Raw genomic sequence first — 17,884 nt, 5'->3', positions numbered from 1 at the left:
AAGAGAAAATTTATGAGAGCCATTTTTAAGCTGTGTTAAAACAGTTCAAACTGCATATGGAAGCACAAAAAATAATTGGGTCAGGCTGATCTCTGCATGAAGAATATCCTGCAGATATGTAAGGAAGAAAAAATCCATAACTTGCTCTTTGTCTGTTCCAACATCCGCTTGGGGCTGCTCTTCAAATTTGTGAAGTAAAAACAATTAAGAAAAACACAAACCCAGATCATAGTGATATGCAGAATATACATGATGGCCCTCAGCCAGTATCAGTAATTAGTTTGTAGTGACTGTGTTTTCAGAGAAGAGCTTGATTGATTGTGGTTTCACAGCATACACAAGTCACATTCTGTATTCATTTTGAGATCCGCAGTGCTTATAATTTGCATTAATGTAGTTCAGATTGCTACCAAGACTATAGTATTCAGATGAGATCAGAAAACTGCTTAATGAGATAAATTTTAATTATTTGATAACAATCCTTCTTCCAAAGTAAGAAGAGCAAGCAACCAAGATGAACAAAGATCAAGATAAACAATTAGTTTAGATCACACAACAGTGCTCTAAACTGAAGGGATCATTTGTAAAATCAAGTTTAGATCCAAACATAGGGAAGTGAGATCTGCATTGCAGTTCTTCCTCAGAGTCTTCTGTCTGGTATTGAGCTAGAGGTCTCCTCATCCAGCAGGTTTAAACAGTTGATAAAGAGTCACATTGGAAGTTTTGCTCTCTGTGCACCATGCAGTCAGCTGAGAGGTGATGCACAGACCTGTCTGATCGGCGAGCAGTCACGTGTGTGTGCAGCCAAGTGCAGGTAGAGCTTATGGAACAGATGAGAGTTCAGTGCCCTCCTTAAACCAAAGGAGTTCAAACCCACACTTCTGAGAGTTCCTGAGCCAACATACTGCGCGTCCTCAGCTTCCTCCACTGACTCTAGACTTGATAGTGGTGGAGAGTATGAGACATGGGCAGAGGTAGAGCATGTGGACAGCAGCTTGTATCACCCACAGACTAAAGGAGTCCACATGGAGGAGAGTCCTGTGTCCCATTCCTTGCTCCCAGGAATATGTATGCTTTTATCCATTTACTGTTTGGTGTGAAATATCCTAGCAAGGTCAAGATAAGAGTCTCACATAGAGTGATAGCAAGTCAAGGAAGTAATAACTCAAAGACCAGGGACTGGAGCCAAAACCCACTGTCAGCTATGGGTTTGGCACTGTGAATCAAGTCCGCTTCCCACTAGGGGATTTTGCTCTTGAAATGGGTCATTTTTAAGGGTGTTATCTGAAGAAAAGGCTGAAATGCTAGAGCAAGACATTCACTTCTTTGCAGCTTCTTTTTGTTGTATTTTTCAGTGCCTGTGAGCACTGTGGTTTTATTTCCTAGATTGCTTATGGTATACAAAAAGAATCTTACAGGAACGACCCTATACTAAATAGAAAAGAAGCAGCATTAGTGTTTCCTGGAAATACACTGCTTATGCTGTGAGATTGGAACTAGAGATGTAGCTTTAAGTTAAAAGTTTCAAGACAAAATCAACCAAAAAATACATGTCTTTTCAATAATGGGCATTACAATTTAATTCTCTGTTTTTCCAGCTTCTTCTAATGGCTTTTCTGGCATTTTTAATGCAATTAGACTCTGTCTCTTCTCCTGGGATCTCTAAATACAGCTATCTACAGAGACAGCATGCTACTTATTCCTCTAATTCCTGCAGAGGATTGATGATCATAAATGTTCATATTTTGGTCTTTTTGCCATATTACAAGATGCTTTTGAAGGTAAGGAAGCTCAGCAAATGTAGATGCTTTACATTTTGAGGACAAGCTGTCTCTGTCAGCACTGTTTTATTTACAGCTTTGTGTGACTACATGTAAAACCTAGCATCAAGAGTGATATAAAGAGGCCATGCTTTTGGAGTCAGAAGATATCTAAGCTCTGTGGTTTATATGCTTTGGCAGCTATGAAAAGTGGTAAAGTTTCAAATAGGAAAGACTGACACAAAAAGAATAAAGTTTAATTAGCATCCTGAATTTTAGGAGTCCAGTTCTGCTGCTCAGCTGTCAGTGTTCCTGTCACATATATTAATTGAACTTTTTTCCTTTTTTTCCATATTCTAATCTTACTGTGGACAATAAAGTGCACACAAGGAAGTTTGAGCTTTATTCTTACAGAAGGAAAAGTATTAAGTGCTGAAGTGCAAATAAAGTTTTAATACCAAGGCCAGAAGACCATACAAGAAGACATCCTACCACCTGTAAGGGCTACATATAGTAGACTGGGACACCATATTCCAGTTGTGCATGTGAAGTTATTGTTAATGTCCCGGCTTTGGACAGGATAGAGTTAACTCTCCCCAGCCACCTCCAGTGGGCGTGGCCAGGCTAGTCAATCCCCTGTGACATCACATTCAGGATCTAAGGGCAACGGCTTGGTTGTGGTGGGGTAGCAGTCAGTGCAGGATCCTCGGTGGCCTTGCAGTCAGTGCGGGATCTGCGCTGGCCTTGCAGTCAGTGCGGGATCTGCGGTGGCCTTGCAGTCAGTGCGGGATCTGCGGTAGCCTTGCAGTCAGTGCAGGATCTGCAGCTGGGCGCCAGGCTGAGCGCGGTGAGCAGTTACACTGGGCATTGCTCGTTTTTCTGTGTCAGTTGGCCTTCATTGTAACTACCTGCTCTTTCTATTGTTCTTTAAATTGTCCTTATCTCAACCCAGAAAGTTCTAGAACTCTCTCTTGATTCTTCTCCCCATCCTGCTGAGTTGGGGAGGAGTGAGTAACTGGGTGGTTTGGTTATTGTTCAGTTAGGGCTAAACCGCCATATTCTTTTTGGCGCCCAGTGTGGGGCATGAAGGGTTGAGTTAAGGACAGATCTGACAAAGAGTGTGTTGAGATTTGGTATACAGTTTTCTTATATTGACCATACAGCTGATCACAATGCTCGCTCAGCTGTTTACATGGTGGTTTTACGTAAACTCTTTCTCTGTATGTTCCCCGCAGTGCTGTTTATCACCTCAGGGAAAGTAATGAAGATCACAGTTTTGCTGTACTGGGTTCTTTCAGCTTATGATATGATTCTATCATTGGTTATGAGGCTTAGCTGATATTTCTATATAGTGTTGTGGTCACTTCCATACCTCAGGCTTTTCCTTTCAGAATTCATTATCAATCTAACACAACCTGTGGAGAAGGTGAGGGTGATACTTTTCCCCACTCTTTCACTTCCTCTTTCTGGCTAACTAAAACAACATTTGAGAAATTTGGGTGTTCTTGGGACATTCCAGTTATCCTGCTTTTACTGTTATGTCTCCTGTATATGCTTCATATCTTGATTAAGGTTGTAAAATTTGTTAAAAGTCTCAAAGATCTACCCCAAGGCCTCATAGTAATGGGTGGAATGGAATGTGGGAGAATATTGGGCAGGTATCTAGAGAACTTCTCGCCTCCAATGGTTTAGAACTTCACCCCGGAACAGCTACATGACCCTAATAGAGTGATAGAATATTTGAAAAGAAAATGCTATGGCTATTCCAGAGAGGCACAACTGACTGTACTGTGCTGGGCCCTGGCTAGTATATATATCAAATGCTGCTCAACATTAGACAGCACCCTTGGGGAAATGTTGGGGTCTGGGCTATAATGAATGTTATGGAGTCAGTCAGAAACGAAGAAAGTCTGCAGTTTGTCTTTGAATTGCCTTCTACAGCAAAAAAGGACAGAAAGGAGTGCCTACGTGATAGCAAGCTTGAGCAAGGGGAAAACCAAAACAGCAAATTGGAACAGAAACAAGGTCAAAGCAAGAAGATAGGACAGGACATTAAACTAAGCATTGTTAGAAGACTGAATAGAGCATTCAATTTAGCATTATATGATTGATTGTACTTGACTAATAAATTGTAACATATGTAACTAACAATAATATGAAGTTAACTAAATGTAAGGTAAGCATAACCATAGTGTGAGAGAAAACTAACTGAAGGCCGAACAGATGGGGTGATATTTTAGACGCAATAAGGCTGATGTTTTAAGCCCAATAGGGATGGTGTTTTTACACAATGAGGTTGGTGTTTAAGTTGTTACAAAAATGAAACTTTGAGGCCTTATGCATAGCGTGTGATGCTTAGTATTAACTTTCTGCCATGAACTGTAGCACGTACACAGCATTTGAAAAAGGTATATAAGTGATGATTATGTGACAGTAAATTGGAGCTGATGCACATCATATTGGTGTCTGGTCACTCCCGTTTCATGCACAAAGAAAAAGGAACCCTGCAGGGAAAGAGGACAAAAATAGGCTGACAGGCATTGCAGCTAACCCAGCCCCAATGACATACTCTGTGGCTACACAGACACCAACAACAGGCAGCATGGCTTACTCAAACCCTGGCACTGCAGCCAAACCAGGAAAACAACCTCTGGCAGTATCAGTTGCCCCTATAGAGAAGAAGAAATGTTGGATGAGAAAGTCAACTCTCACTTCGAAAGTGAGGAAGCTCCAATTACAAAGAGGGAGAAGGAAGAAACTGATGCAGGACCATCCAAAGAAGAGAAGAAGGAGAAGGAAGAGGTGGTAGTTACGAACAAGACGATTACCACCCGATCCCTATCCCTGAGCAAATTGCAAGGCATACAAAAGGACTTCAGCCGTCACCCAAGGGAGCACATTGTCACCTGCCAGCAAAGCTTTCAACAGATAAAACAAGAAATTGCTCAGGCAGTAGCCCTTGGGCCAGTTCAAACAGGACCAGATGTGAAAAATGTGCGTTACACTGCAGCAGGAGAGAATCACCCTAGCTGAAGCCCCTGGAAAAAAGGACCTGGTGAGACTTGAGGCTGACCCCTCGGGTTCTGGAGTTGGGGATACAAAGGATCTGAGGCCCGATACACTCCAGCTGAGGAGGAGATATTGGCAGCATATGGAGTTCATGCTGCCTCACATATGACTAAGAAATGTACATACTGGTTCTATATATATACATGACATGATGTTTCTGTACTTGCACATGGTCCTGGTAGGCCCAATATACATAACTTGTTCTACCTGTAAAAGCTGTGAATGCCACATGTGACATAGTCATTGCACTGTGTCATTATCCTTGCAGTATGACTGAAGCAGTGCAGAGTGCAGTTATGGTTGGGGCTTTTCTACACCCAGAATGTACAAACATCAAATCATTTGGGTTGCAAGGAACCTTTAAGGTCATTGAGTCCATCCACTGATCTAACATTACTGTGTCCACCACTAAACCATGTCCCTCAGCACCTCATCTACATGTTTTTACATCCCTGCAGGGATGGTGACATCAACGCTTCCCTGGGCAGCCTGTTGCAACATTTGACCACCCTTTTTGTGAAAAAATATTTTCTTAATATCCAATATAAACCTCCCTTGGCACAACTTGAGGCCATTTCTTCTTGTCCTATCACTTTTTACCTTGGAGAAAAGACTAACACCCACATCACCACAGCTTCCTTTCAGCTAGCTGTAGAGAGCAATATTGTCCCCTCAGTCTCCTCCAGGCTAAGCATCCCCAGTTCCCTCAGCTACTCCTCATAAGGTTAGGTGGAACCTCATAAGGTTCTTCAGACCAGCTACACTGCCTGTCTCTGGACACACTCCAGACCCTCAATGTCTTTCTTGTAGTGAGGGGCCCAAACCGAACACATTACTCAAGGTGTGGTCTCACTAGTGCTTAGTACAGGGGGACCATCACTTTCCTGGCCTTGCTGATAACACTCCAGGATGCTATTGACTTTCTTGGCTAGCTGTCCGCACCACACACAAACACACAGCAGTGCCAGCTGTGTGACCGGCCCTTGCACAGACAGCTCTTTCCTCAGTCCCACCCTGGTGCTTGTTCTTGCATCACATGCAGGACAGAAAATTTCTTGAGTAAATAGTAGGTTTCCCAGTCAATTGCAGTGCTGCAGCAGGATGGCATTAGCCCCCTGAACTGTGTTCCCTGACCCACAGTGCAGATGAGCACAGGGGCCTGCCTGTGCCTGGGCTGTGCCTGCCCACATCGCCCACACTCCTGCCAAGGACACAGTAGCTGTCGTAGGGTGCAGTGGCCTTCTTGTCCTGCCACATCAACTGGGGCCGGGTGACTGCTGCGGTGCTGGAACAGCCAGGAGATGAAAAGCAGCACAAGGCCTGGTGCCATCTGCAGCGTGCTCTGAGTTCTGTGCCATTACCCATCGAGCAGTGAAGTGCAGGGACGGGATAGACACTGCATCATTTCCCTCCTGCTTCAGATATGCTTTCCAGGCAAGGAGCAATCCTGGAAAATGTAACCATACTTTATGGTGTACATGCTGTGTTCCCATTGCAGTGCAGCCCAGAGCCTGCTGCAGAGTGGTGGGGCTGGACCCACAGGTACATGCAGCACCAGCATTGCCATCAGGGCACATCTCCAAGTCAGCTCACCTTCCTTAGGCTGTTGGTGCTGTGGCTCTGAGTGGCTGGAGTATGGGAGAATATGCATGAATGAATTTCAAATGGGCTACTGCTGAAGCCAGCGGCTCAGTATGAAGCATCTTCTGTAGAACAGAGTGGATAAGGTAGTCCTCTTAACAGCAAAGTCTCAGGTCAGAGCTAAACAAGAGTTACGGCCAGTTTGGACAAAAGAATATGTTTTTGAGAAATGTGAGTCTCTTTCATAATTGATGCTGAAATGTCAGGGTCTTCTGGGGCTTACATGTCTGAGCTTTTGCAATCTCATTGTCACAGTGACAAAAATAGTCAACAGGCATCCTTGGGGAGCTGTCAGCCTGGAGAATGGCGTTAGGGAAGATGAGAGGCTACATTGGCTCCTGCCTGCATTGTGGCTAGACAAGGAGTTTCACCTCTTTGTTGAGACGTGTGTAAGATCGAAGACTGTTGCAATCAATATTTTATGGATAGATGCCACATTATTTTTCTTAGACATATCTACTAAATGGGAGAAAATATTTTGTAAAGTCTCCTAGTACCATTGCACCGTCGAGCTGTGCTACTGGCAAGGCTAGCTTGAACATCCTTAACACACTCGGAACCATTACTAGCAGTGACCTCTTTAATTTATAAAATGTTCTTGAAGGTCCTATAAATAGCCACATGCCTAATTTTAAACATAAGTAGTCTCCTGTACTCAGTGTTAAGCTTGTGTGTAGCTGTTACCAGAATTGGGGCCAGAAAGGTTTAACTTGTGCTTCACAGACACAGTTCCTGGTCTCAGATGCTGTTCAGTCTTTCAGAAAGCTCAGCCTCGGAGGCGGGTGCATCCGCAGGCTCTGCTAACTGTTACTGGCAGTGCCTGTCTCGGCAGCCCTCCCCAGCCTGGGTCAGGGAGAGGTTATTATTAAGCCTTGCTTCCTTGAAATGCTTTCAATAGTGAGATCTGATTATGATGTAGTCTACTTAAAGAGAGATGAGCCTCTGCTAGGACTCCTGCTGTCTGTGCCACGGCCAGGACTTGGCTTTGGAAAGCTGCTGGTGTCTTGCAAGGGCAGGAATGTTTTGGGGGCCTAGACGTCGGAGGTATGAAATCTGTGTGACGTGTCTACCTGTTTGGATCTTGCTAGGAAAAGGAGGTTGGCAATAGTGATATGGTACTGATATGGTATTTGGTATCTCAGTTTCATAGATGGTAGTGTTTTGTTTATCAGGAAAACTCGGTTGCAGTTTCAGATGTCGCATCCCATGGTCATTTTGCTTCCTCAAAGAGGGGGTCACTGACATCTGCATCTGTAGACATAATATAAATACTCTGAAACAAAGCAGCTTTACTGTCCTCCCTCCCTCCTCTTGCAAACTTGCGCTTTGGTTACAGCTGAGGCTGCTTGGGTCTGATTATCAGGGATGTTGTACTGGGTATGGAGTTGCTTAGAGGGGGATTACTCTTTTCAAGAGCTTGGCTTTGCATTACGGTGTTTTGGCTAAGGAATATCTCGGCTGGGCTGAACCAGAGGCATAGAGGAACAGAGGCTGATTTGCAACACTGGGACTTAGTGAGAGTGAGAAAGTATTTGGTTAAACTAGCATCAGTTGCTAAGAGTTGCTGGATTAAAAGGATGGTTGCTGGATGTCTCATCCTCTTTAAGACTGTGAAGACAGGCTCCAGCAAGGCCTTTTACCTGTTCGGGATATTCAGGGGGGCAAGACACGCCCAAGGATAAGAGAGATGGTGCACTTGATGATTCGTCTGTCACAGCGAGATGATGGTAGCTGCAGCTGCATCTCCCCCTCGTGGAAGCTTTAGGGTGTTTGTTTTTTTTTTCCCCAAGCAATAAAAGACTTATAGTACATCTAACTACTACTGTCCCTGGCAACATGAAAGCAGTTTTCCTTACATATGCCAGAGACTGGGAAATAAAAGCTGTCATGCGTAGAAAGTCAGTAATCAGATAGGTGGCTTAGGATCCAAGAAGCACTTGAGAACCACACGTGATTATTGGATTATTTTAAGGCTATTAGAACTGCCTTACTGTGCTTCTGTGCCACATAAAAGCCTGCAGACTTGTGTACATATCTGTACATATATATATATATATATACACCCTGTTAGCCTGTACATGTGTATACATATGTATAAGTGTGTGTACATTGTCTCAGAAACCAAAATAAAAGCAGCAAGGAGTATTTTCATGTCTTTTAAAGCAAGAGAAATCTCCAGTTGCAGTTGTGTGCTCCTGAAGGAGCCACGTGAGCAGCCTCATTCGTGTACTGATGGCTGTCAGAAAGCAAACAGGTTGTCTCAACAAATGTTCCTAGCTGAGTCCTAAAATGGCTTCTGTAGCGTGAGAGTTTTGCGTCCAAGTGTTTTCTTTCTGCTCTCGTTGCAATGTCAGTTCTGAAGAAATGTTGAAAATCTGGAACAAATCCAGTGCTTGTCCTCAGGGATATTTGAAAATTCATGCAACTTCCAAAATTCACACAGGACGGACAGAGGAAGGATGCTTGTGATTCATTGTTATTTTGAAAACAGTCTTTGAATTATAATTTCTATTAAGTTTTCACTCTTCCCTTTTCCTTTCCAGGGAGTGAAGCTGATTTTAGCTCTTCAAGCAGCACAGGCAGTATTTCAGCACCTGAAGTTCATATGTCTGCTGCTGGAAGCAAAAGATCTTTTTCTCGCAAGTAAGCAAAGCAATTTTTCCTGAGTAGTGCCAGCATTGCTAGTGCAAAGATTGGCTATTGTGTGAGGTCTTGCAGTAAAGACATACAATATGAGTGCTGTGAGTTTTAAAACAACTTGGGCAGCACTATGCTCTCAGGCAGCATTTAGGCTGATGAGAACTGTGATATGGGAAAGCAAAAAAAATGCTATATTTGGAGCACAGAAATTGTCGATATGCCAGATGAGCCGAGTGGTATTATTTTGTTGTTTATTCAAACAAGTATGGGAAATACAATCAGGTAAGACCGACCGAAAAGGCATCATCTAGAGTGGAGGAGGAAACAACTGAATGCATACGTTAGTTAACAGCAGTGCTTGTAACCTTATCCTCTTGGTCTTATCACTTCGTTTTCTCTCTGTAATAAATTCTCAGATCATCATTCCCAGATCATGACCTGACTTTTTGTAGGAAGAAGTAGACAATATTGCCTGTGAGGACTTTTTCCTGAATAGCCTTGCACAACATTATGCAAATTTAAAAAAAATACAATAGTCATCTATCTAAGTGAACCTCTTGTGAAAGGTTTCTGTTAAGATTTCCCTCTGTCATGAGTGAAGTGCAGATCCAGACAGCTGGCGAGCACAGGGATGTTTGGACGGGGCAGCGCGCGCTGTGCTCTACCCACGCAATCCCTGCTGGTTACAGTTTTTGGAGTAGGAGGAAAGAGTTCAAAATGACAGGACTGGTTTCCTACCCTTTGTGGAAGAGTTGGCAGGCAGGCTGGGACCGGCAGCGGGATACCCGTATGCTTCAGTCACACAGACATCTCCAAGGTCGCAGTGTGCCCCAGCGCACAGAGATCCACAGGATGACAATGCTTAATGAGCAGTCTCCTATCTGTATCATGAGACTGTTAGAAAAATAAACATTGCTCAAGCTCTCTCTAGATTAAATCTGGCAAGTAAAGTTACTGGCTTGGGAAAAAACACTTTTCCCAGTTACTACTACTACTACTGGGAAAAAAAAAACCCCAGTACTAAATATCATATGAGGCCCTAAAATAACCATACTTTCAGTAAGATTGTATATCATTCCATATATCATTATGCATTTAAATATAAATTAGACCTACTTAATTGGACAAAGTCCCATGTAATAGTGCTCCCTCAGATGCACTACTGTTATGCACAGTCAGCGCAAGTTCTGCCTCAGACTAGAGCTGGTGCTGTGCTGTACAAACTGGAAAGAGATGTCTCCTTTGCAATATGCTCTTTTTTAACTGTTTGACTTAACTCTCTATTCAATCTTTCAATGTTGTCAGAAACCCCAGTCCTGCACTTCATTCTAAAATAATTACAAAATCACCCAAACCGCAGCAGTGTGATGAAGGTTTGCAGCAGCCACTCAACCATCTGTTCCTTATAAACTGTTCCATTTTCAAAGAAGGGAGGAAACCAAGTCAGACAATTTTAAGAAGAGATTTTGCTTCATAATTCTGTGGTACTTAAATTTTTATGTCTTCTGCTGGCTGAATCTGCCTTTTTCCATATTTTTTTTAAACCTGCCCTTTCATTACAGTTTAGAAGAGCAACTTCCACGGGAAGATGAAGGTAGCAGCATAGTAGTGCAGGAAGGCAAACCGACTGAGCAAGCAAGGGACAGAACTGGAGAAGCTGTCCTTGGAGCACCCCAGCCCTTTGGCAGCTGTCAGGCAGTGCAGACAGGAATTGCTTTCAAGCTCAGACAGTTGACAGATTATTTAATAAAGAATGGGAAAAGAAAGGTATATCTGTATGGGGGGAAACTGGAAGGAAGAAAGAAAAGGCCATGCTTTCCTTTGTCTATTTTAGTACCATTTCAGCATGCTCTCAGTGGGGTTCAAACTACATGTAAGCGAAAGAATAGCTGGCACTGACAGCTGAAGCACCCAGTATACCAAAGGCAGAAAAGAACAGTGGCTCAAACAAAATCTGTTTTCACTGCACGCCGTGATCCCTCAGGCTGCTTGCTGAGGAGCATGAATGCAGTCATACAGCAAACCTCCAGGGCTGGGAATCTCTCCGCAGGCCTGCGTGAGGAAAGCTGGAACGTAGTTCTTTTGGCACCAGTCCAGGCTGCAGTCCTTTCATTACTTAATGGAGTCAGAGGTTCAGGGAATGTGGATGGTCTGATGGAGTTACTGGGAACTGTGCTATCCACAGACAAATGTGAAAATGGCTGAGGTTTCCCTAGATCATGTAGTTCAGGCTGAGAGCCCCACTGGCAGCGAAAGAATGTGCAGTGGCTGACAACTTCAGGACTTTCTTCCTGGCCACTCAGAGTTAATCACTCTGGCTTAGTGTTCAGAAAGCTTTGTGTGTAAAACAAGACACATAATGAGTTGCGTGGTGAGGATAATACAATATCCTTTAACCAACCCTTTTGGTTCCCCTGCAGTCGTGGCCCTTATGGTCGGAATAACGGATCCTTATCCTACAAGTCTGGAGCCAGCCCACCTGCTACCCTTGAAAAGGACCCTTTGCCGACACTGTGCAAGAACCAGCCGAGTCTTGCTAACATCCATCAGAGTCACAGGACTTATTCAGTCAGCAGCAGCAACTCAGGCTCGTACAAAGGAAGCGACAACAGCACTGTGATGAGGCAAGTCTTCACTTCAGCCCCCTGGTGTCCAGCACACTGCCTTTCTCTCTGCACTGTAGCGTGGGATCTGCTGTGTGAGCTGCTGAGCAGGTCACTTTGCTCCTCAGCATAGATGTGGCATCTCACATTGGTGGCTCGGCAGTCAATGTGATGTTCCATCCCTTGTAAAAGCTTTGTTGTTTCAGCACTGTAAAATTCAAGGTTACTTTTAGTCAAAGCCCTCTGTAGTCGGTTGTCACACCAAGGCAGGCTCCTTCATGTGGTTTCATGCCATCAGCTCTCATGAGGATTTACTGATTCTTTTGTGTTTAAAGGTCCTTTCACTTTGGAGAGAGTTCAGTGGGGTAGTATAGAAAACATTATACACTTGGGCACTTCACCTGCCTAAGCTTAGGCACTTCCCTAAGTGCTGCAGAGAAGAAATTGCCACTGTGCTGCTGCTGTTTTGCCCTCCCCCTCTCTGTCTCTCGGGAAGTTCACCAGCCAAACATGTCAGATATAAACCTATAGCTAGATAAGATTAATCTAGATTTCATCATGCTCAGCTTCATAATTCAGGTGTGGAGCTGAGCTTGGTCCTGTATTACACTACCTCATCTGGCTGTATCTATAGCTGAGTTTCTTTGCCCATGGCCCCACTGCCTGCTCTTGGGCACACCACCCATTTTAGATGAGGAAATGACTAGGTATTGATCCTTGTTCTTGCTAGGATAGAGTTAATTATCTTCCCAGTAGCTGGTCCAGGGCTATGTTTTGGATTTCTACTGAGACCAATATTGATAACACAGGTATGTTTTAGTTATTGCTGAAGCAGTGCTTACTCTGCTGCTTCTGCTTCTCCCCCTGCCCTGTCCGCAAGTAGGCTGGGAGGCCACAAGAAGCTGGCCAGGACAGCTGACCTGAACTAGCCAAGGGGATATCCCGTAGGACTTCACGCCCAGCATATAAACTGGGGGCAGTTGATGGGAAGGGATGGATTACTGCTCAGATATCAGTCAGTGGGTAGTGAGCAATGGCATTACACAGCACTTGTTCTGGGTTTTCTTCTCTCTCTGCTATATTTCTTTTCATTACTATTATTGTATCTTATTATTGTTATTATATTTTATTTTGGTTTGGTTATTACACTCTTCTTACATTAACCTAAGAGTTTTACTGTATTTTCCCCAGCTCTTCTCCCCATCCCACAGGGCAGGGGGTGAGGGGTCAGAGAGTGGCTGCATGGTGCATGGTTGCTGGCCAAGGTTAAACCACAACAGTATTTTGAAGTTAAATATCTCATTTGGTGTAATGACAATGAAACCAAGTACAGTAAACAACGAATTTATTGTGGCACTATAGCCACAGATCAGCCATTTCCTCAAGCACTTTGGTTTGCCAGAGGGAGTCACTTGTGGGACACCGAGGAGCCCAAAATGAGTCAAGCTCTGTGTCAGTCAACGGGATGTTTTTCATTTTTTCCGCAACTGAAGAACTGTAGGAGTGATGTTATATGATGGTTTGGTGGTTTTTTTTTCTTTTCAGGCGATCAGGGAGATTCCATTCTTGTGGTGACAATCACAGCATTAAGCCACCAAATCCAGAGCAGTATTTGACTCCTCTGCAACAGAAAGAAGTTACAGTACGGCATTTGAAAACAAAGCTGAAGGAATCTGAGAGCAAACTTAAAGAAAGGTAAATTTCACTTCAGAAGTCAGATTTATTCAGGAGCATTTAGGGGTGATAATCTTGAATGTTTTTACTCATGTCTTGAGCACATGAAGATTTAATTAATAAATTTGCACTATAGTCATTCCGATGAGGTTGTTTGCAGGTTATTTCAGGTTTCAGAGCTTTCTCAGGGAATATGTACTGTGCAGTTCAGCTATGAATATTGGTGTCTCTTTTACCTTTTTTAACTTTTACAATAGAATATTTTTAAAGGATGGCTTTTTTACCAGTCTGATTTAGCATTGATACCTTTTGTACATAAAGAAGTTTCTTTCCACCAGCGTGCGTTACCTTTGTTTCCCATTCTGCCTCACTCAGTGAAACACGACTACTAACGTCCCCCTTCTCCCCTAGTGAAAGAAAAGCTTTTACACAAACCAGCATGCCCACTTGTGGTTTTGTCACTTAGATACTGAATTTTTCACGACAGCTCTCTGCACAGATGCTGAGTAAAGAAGTGGCGATGTGCATTACACAGCTACAGATGTCATCTCTTTTAGCAAAACCGCACTCTGAGAACTGGCTTTCCAGCACACACAGACCAAGCAGGCACAGAGAGATATTTGAATTAAGATCCAGGGCAGAGTCCCAAGAAGCCGATGGTTCGAGTCAGGATAGTCTGAGCTCTGTATCCACGAGGGCTGTCTCACGCAGGGGCCCCTGCTCCCCAATTGCAAGTCAGGGCAGCAGACTCTGGCTCCGTGCCGGGCAGAGCAGGCCAGGGCCTGCAGCCTTGTGCCCTCCTGGTCTGTCCTGGTCCCGCTGTCGGTGCCAGTGCTGGCTCTGCCTGCTCCTCAGTAACTGCACGGGCATGCAGCCAGGCAGGTGTTTCTCATTTCCTCCCAGGCGAGGTAGTAGGTGAGGTGTTACTGCTGCACTGGCTGGACCTGACCCAGAGGTCACCACTTGTGCCTCACAATGTCCAGGCTGGCAGGGCAGCCCATGGGCTGTCAGCTGTATGGTGGGGCTGGTGACTCCAGCTGCTTACATTGTTCACAGATCTCTCACATCACTCACAGCTCTCTCAGAGGCAGCCACAAATGGTGCACAGGGGAATGTGCTTTCTTCTTGGAGCATCTCTGCATTGTGGCTATCCCAGTCCAGTGGAACCTCACATTAACTCTTTACCTGACCAGTCAGTAGAAGTTTTCAGTGTTGGGCCACTCATTATAAGAAAGAGGTGCTGGAGTGTGTCCAGAGGCAGGCAACAAAGCTGGTGAGGTGTCTAGAGAACAAGTCTGATGAGGAGTGGCTGAGGGAACTGGGTTGTTTAGGCTGGAAAAGAGGAGGCTGAGAGGAGAACTTACTGCTCTCAACACCTACCTGAAAGGAGGTTGTAGCAAGGTGAGGGTCAATCTCTTCTCCCAAGTAACAAGTGACAGGACAAGAAGAAATGGCCTCAAGTTGTGCCAAGGGAGGTTTTAGATTGGAGATTAGGAAAAATTTGTTCACAAAAAAGGGTGGTCAAACATTGCAACAAGCTGCCCAGGGAAGTGGTGAAGTCACCATCCCTGGAGACATTTAAAAGACACATAGATGAAGTGCTGAGGGATATGGTTTAGTGGTGGGCTTGGCAGTGTCAGGGTAGTGATTGGACTTGATGATCTTAAAGTTCTTTTCCAGCCAAAACGATTCTATGATTCTATAAACATTACAACATTTTTATTTTGCTACAGGGAAAAAGAAATAGAAGAGCTGAAAGCTCAGCTAGTTCGGATGAGGGAAGATTGGATTGAAGAAGAGTGTAATCGTGTGGAGGCAGAGCTGGCCTTAAAGGAAGCAAGAAGTGAAATTAAAGAACTTAAACAGGTTATTGAAACCATGAAAAACAGCATGGCTGAGAAAGACAAGAAGATTGATAAATACTTTGTAGACATAAACATTCAAAACAAGAAACTGGAATCTTTGCTGCAGAGCATGGAGATGACTCAGAACAGGTCCGTGACAGACGAGCAGTGCCTGGAGTACACGCGTGACTCAGACGGGAAGTCGCTAGCGTTGTGTGCCACGGTGCCAGACAGCCTCATCACAGAGGACCAAGCGCTGGACGAGGTGGCAGATAGTGGGCTGCTTCTCAATGAGGACACAGCTCACGGGATTGATTCATCTGAAGATAGTTTGACCACCTCAGAGCTGAGTGATCCATCTCTCTCCAGTTCTGCTGTGATTAAGGAGATACTTGAAAATATTCTGGATGAAAAACTAACTTCTTCCCAGGAGCAGAAAGGCAGCAATGCGATGGTAGAACAGGCTGTCCAGACTGATGTGGTGCCATGTAGCCTAGATGTGGAGCAGCTCATTCAGAACACCTTCAGAGATCAAGATGCCTGTCCTCTAAGCCCACCTCCCTCATTGAAGGAACTGGGCGAATTTTCTCCTGGAAGCTTCAGTGATTCTGCTGTCATAACGGACTTAACTCCAAGTGATCCAAATTCTGCCATCCTTTTGTCTCCTATGGAGTCTCCATGCAGGAAGGTGGAGCACAGCGTTAAGGAAAACCGTTTCATGAAAGAACTTGATTTTACAGAACCTGATGATGATGAGGCCTTTGGGTATGTCAATACTTCATCTGAGACAGGAATAGAGAGGAGGTACTGGAGCAGCAGTCTCATCAGAGATGTTCTGGCTGTAGCAGCCCCTGTTGTACCAACTATTGTGTGGGCTTTCAGTACCCAGAGAGGAGGAATAGATCCCATTTACAATATTGGAGCACTGCTTCGTGGCTGCTGCCTGGTGGCCCTGCACTCTTTACGCCGTACACCCTTCAATATCAAAACCTAAAGTCTAGTCTGCCCCTGAGCACCAGCTGGCTGAGGCAGAGAAAGAAGGATGAGATAGATTGTAAAAAGTTATTGTATATTCTGGCAGAGTCTATAATTTTGCTTCTTACTGTTTGATTTGCACTATAAATCGGTTCTAAAACACGTTCCTCATTTCAAAATCTAAAACCTGAACCCTGTAGTTCCACAAGATGTTTTTAACTGGTGTGTTTAACAGTACTGCTGCCTACAGAAGTAGTCCTCTTACTTTCAGGAACCACATTTCTCTCCTGTGCTGGTGTCTTCCTGTTGCCAGTGCATCTGCACAGTGAACATGACCAGGGAAATTATGGAGAATCACAGCCAACTCTGTTGCTTGTTTGCTGAGTTAGTGCTAAGCTCCATCACTTTCCCTGGCTGTTTCACTGAGCAAATATACAAGCACTTTGCACTGGCTCAAGGGTAGTGCACAACAGAGACAGGAATGAATGGCCAGAGAAAGGTGGGGTGTTTCTTTAGGCAGCACTAACCTACAACAGTTGTGAAGCTGCAGTGTTGAGTGAATGACATGGAGACTTGTTCCTACTAAGGGTATCACACACACAAGCTCCAGAAGGCATGCTAATGCTTTCCATGTGTTGTCCCAAGTGTCAATTCAATTTAGAGTTAAAACCCATATTCCCCAGGCAGCTTCCAGCACATCGTTTGTGCCTGTCTCATGTAGTGCTCTTTTCAACTGTACAATTGCTCGAGCATTTCACTGTTCTTGTGTGTATATGGGGACTGTAACCAAAAATGTGCGTTGTTGGGAGTCTTAAAACTTGTTGCAATGATAAGTATAGGGGTGGGCACACTTTGGATCTTCATGTTGTTTCAAAGTCTTAATGTATTAGAACCCGATAGTCTTTCGAGCCCTTTAAGATACTATGTATAAATGTATTGTGTTTTAACTTATTGTTTATTTAATTCCTTTATTGTAAATTACCTTTATAATCACAAGTTCAGTAAAGCATGTTAGAAATGTCAAACGTGGGTGAGTGTTTTATTGTAGCAAAGCTATAAGAAGTACTCTGTCTCAGCTGAGCTCTCGGGCACAGGTTGATCAGGAGGAGGCACTGTATCAAGGCACAAGAAACCATCAGGACCTGGAACACAGCGTTAGACTGAGAAAACCAAAGCTCAGCTCCCAGGATAAGCGCTGGGGCAGAGAAGGGGGCTTCCGCATGTTGGGGGACACACAGGCCACCCGCTCACTCTACCACACACACACTGTGTTAACAGGCACAGATGACTGAACATGTAACCCCATGTAGTCTTCTGGAGGCTAGTGACTTCTCATTTCTGCACTCCAGGAGAAGTATCAGTCTTCCTGGCACGGAACAGAGGTCCAGAAGGCCTCAGTCAAGCTGGCCAAGAGTCATGCAGTCTGGCTTGCACACTGACATACAACTGTGACCATCAAACCATGAATTCTCCATGTCTAAAACTTGAAATTTGTGCATAGATGAGAGAAGGGCAACATTACCCAACAGATGGAACAGGGGTTTGTCTGGCTCTACCCAAGCTTTCAACACCTCTGGCTATTTAAACCTCACTGGCCTCCTGTTTTCCCCTTCAGTATGGCAAGTGGAGTATTTCCCTGTGCAAGCCAGAGCAGAAGAGGTCTAGTGAAGCCTGACAG

General features: G+C 44.3%; 1 protein-coding gene across 2 annotated transcripts in view; it reads left to right on the top strand.

The window, feature by feature from the left end:
* Positions 1-17,223, top strand: part of SYBU (syntabulin) — a 44,945-nt gene extending 27,722 nt beyond the window's left edge. For both annotated transcript variants that reach the window (XM_061994886.1, XM_061994887.1), the window contains 4 exons: positions 9,014-9,113; positions 11,531-11,734; positions 13,259-13,408; positions 15,121-17,223. In XM_061994886.1, the coding sequence (XP_061850870.1) occupies positions 9,014-9,113; positions 11,531-11,734; positions 13,259-13,408; positions 15,121-16,225 (1,559 nt within the window). In that variant the 3' untranslated portion in view covers positions 16,226-17,223. The remainder of the gene's footprint in view (positions 1-9,013; positions 9,114-11,530; positions 11,735-13,258; positions 13,409-15,120) is intronic.
* Positions 17,224-17,884: the final 661 nt, after the last annotated feature.

This window comes from Colius striatus, chromosome 4 (assembly GCF_028858725.1).
Source record: "Colius striatus isolate bColStr4 chromosome 4, bColStr4.1.hap1, whole genome shotgun sequence".
Classification (NCBI taxonomy): Eukaryota; Metazoa; Chordata; class Aves; order Coliiformes; family Coliidae; genus Colius; species Colius striatus.
This window is presented reverse-complemented; position numbering and strand designations above follow the sequence as displayed.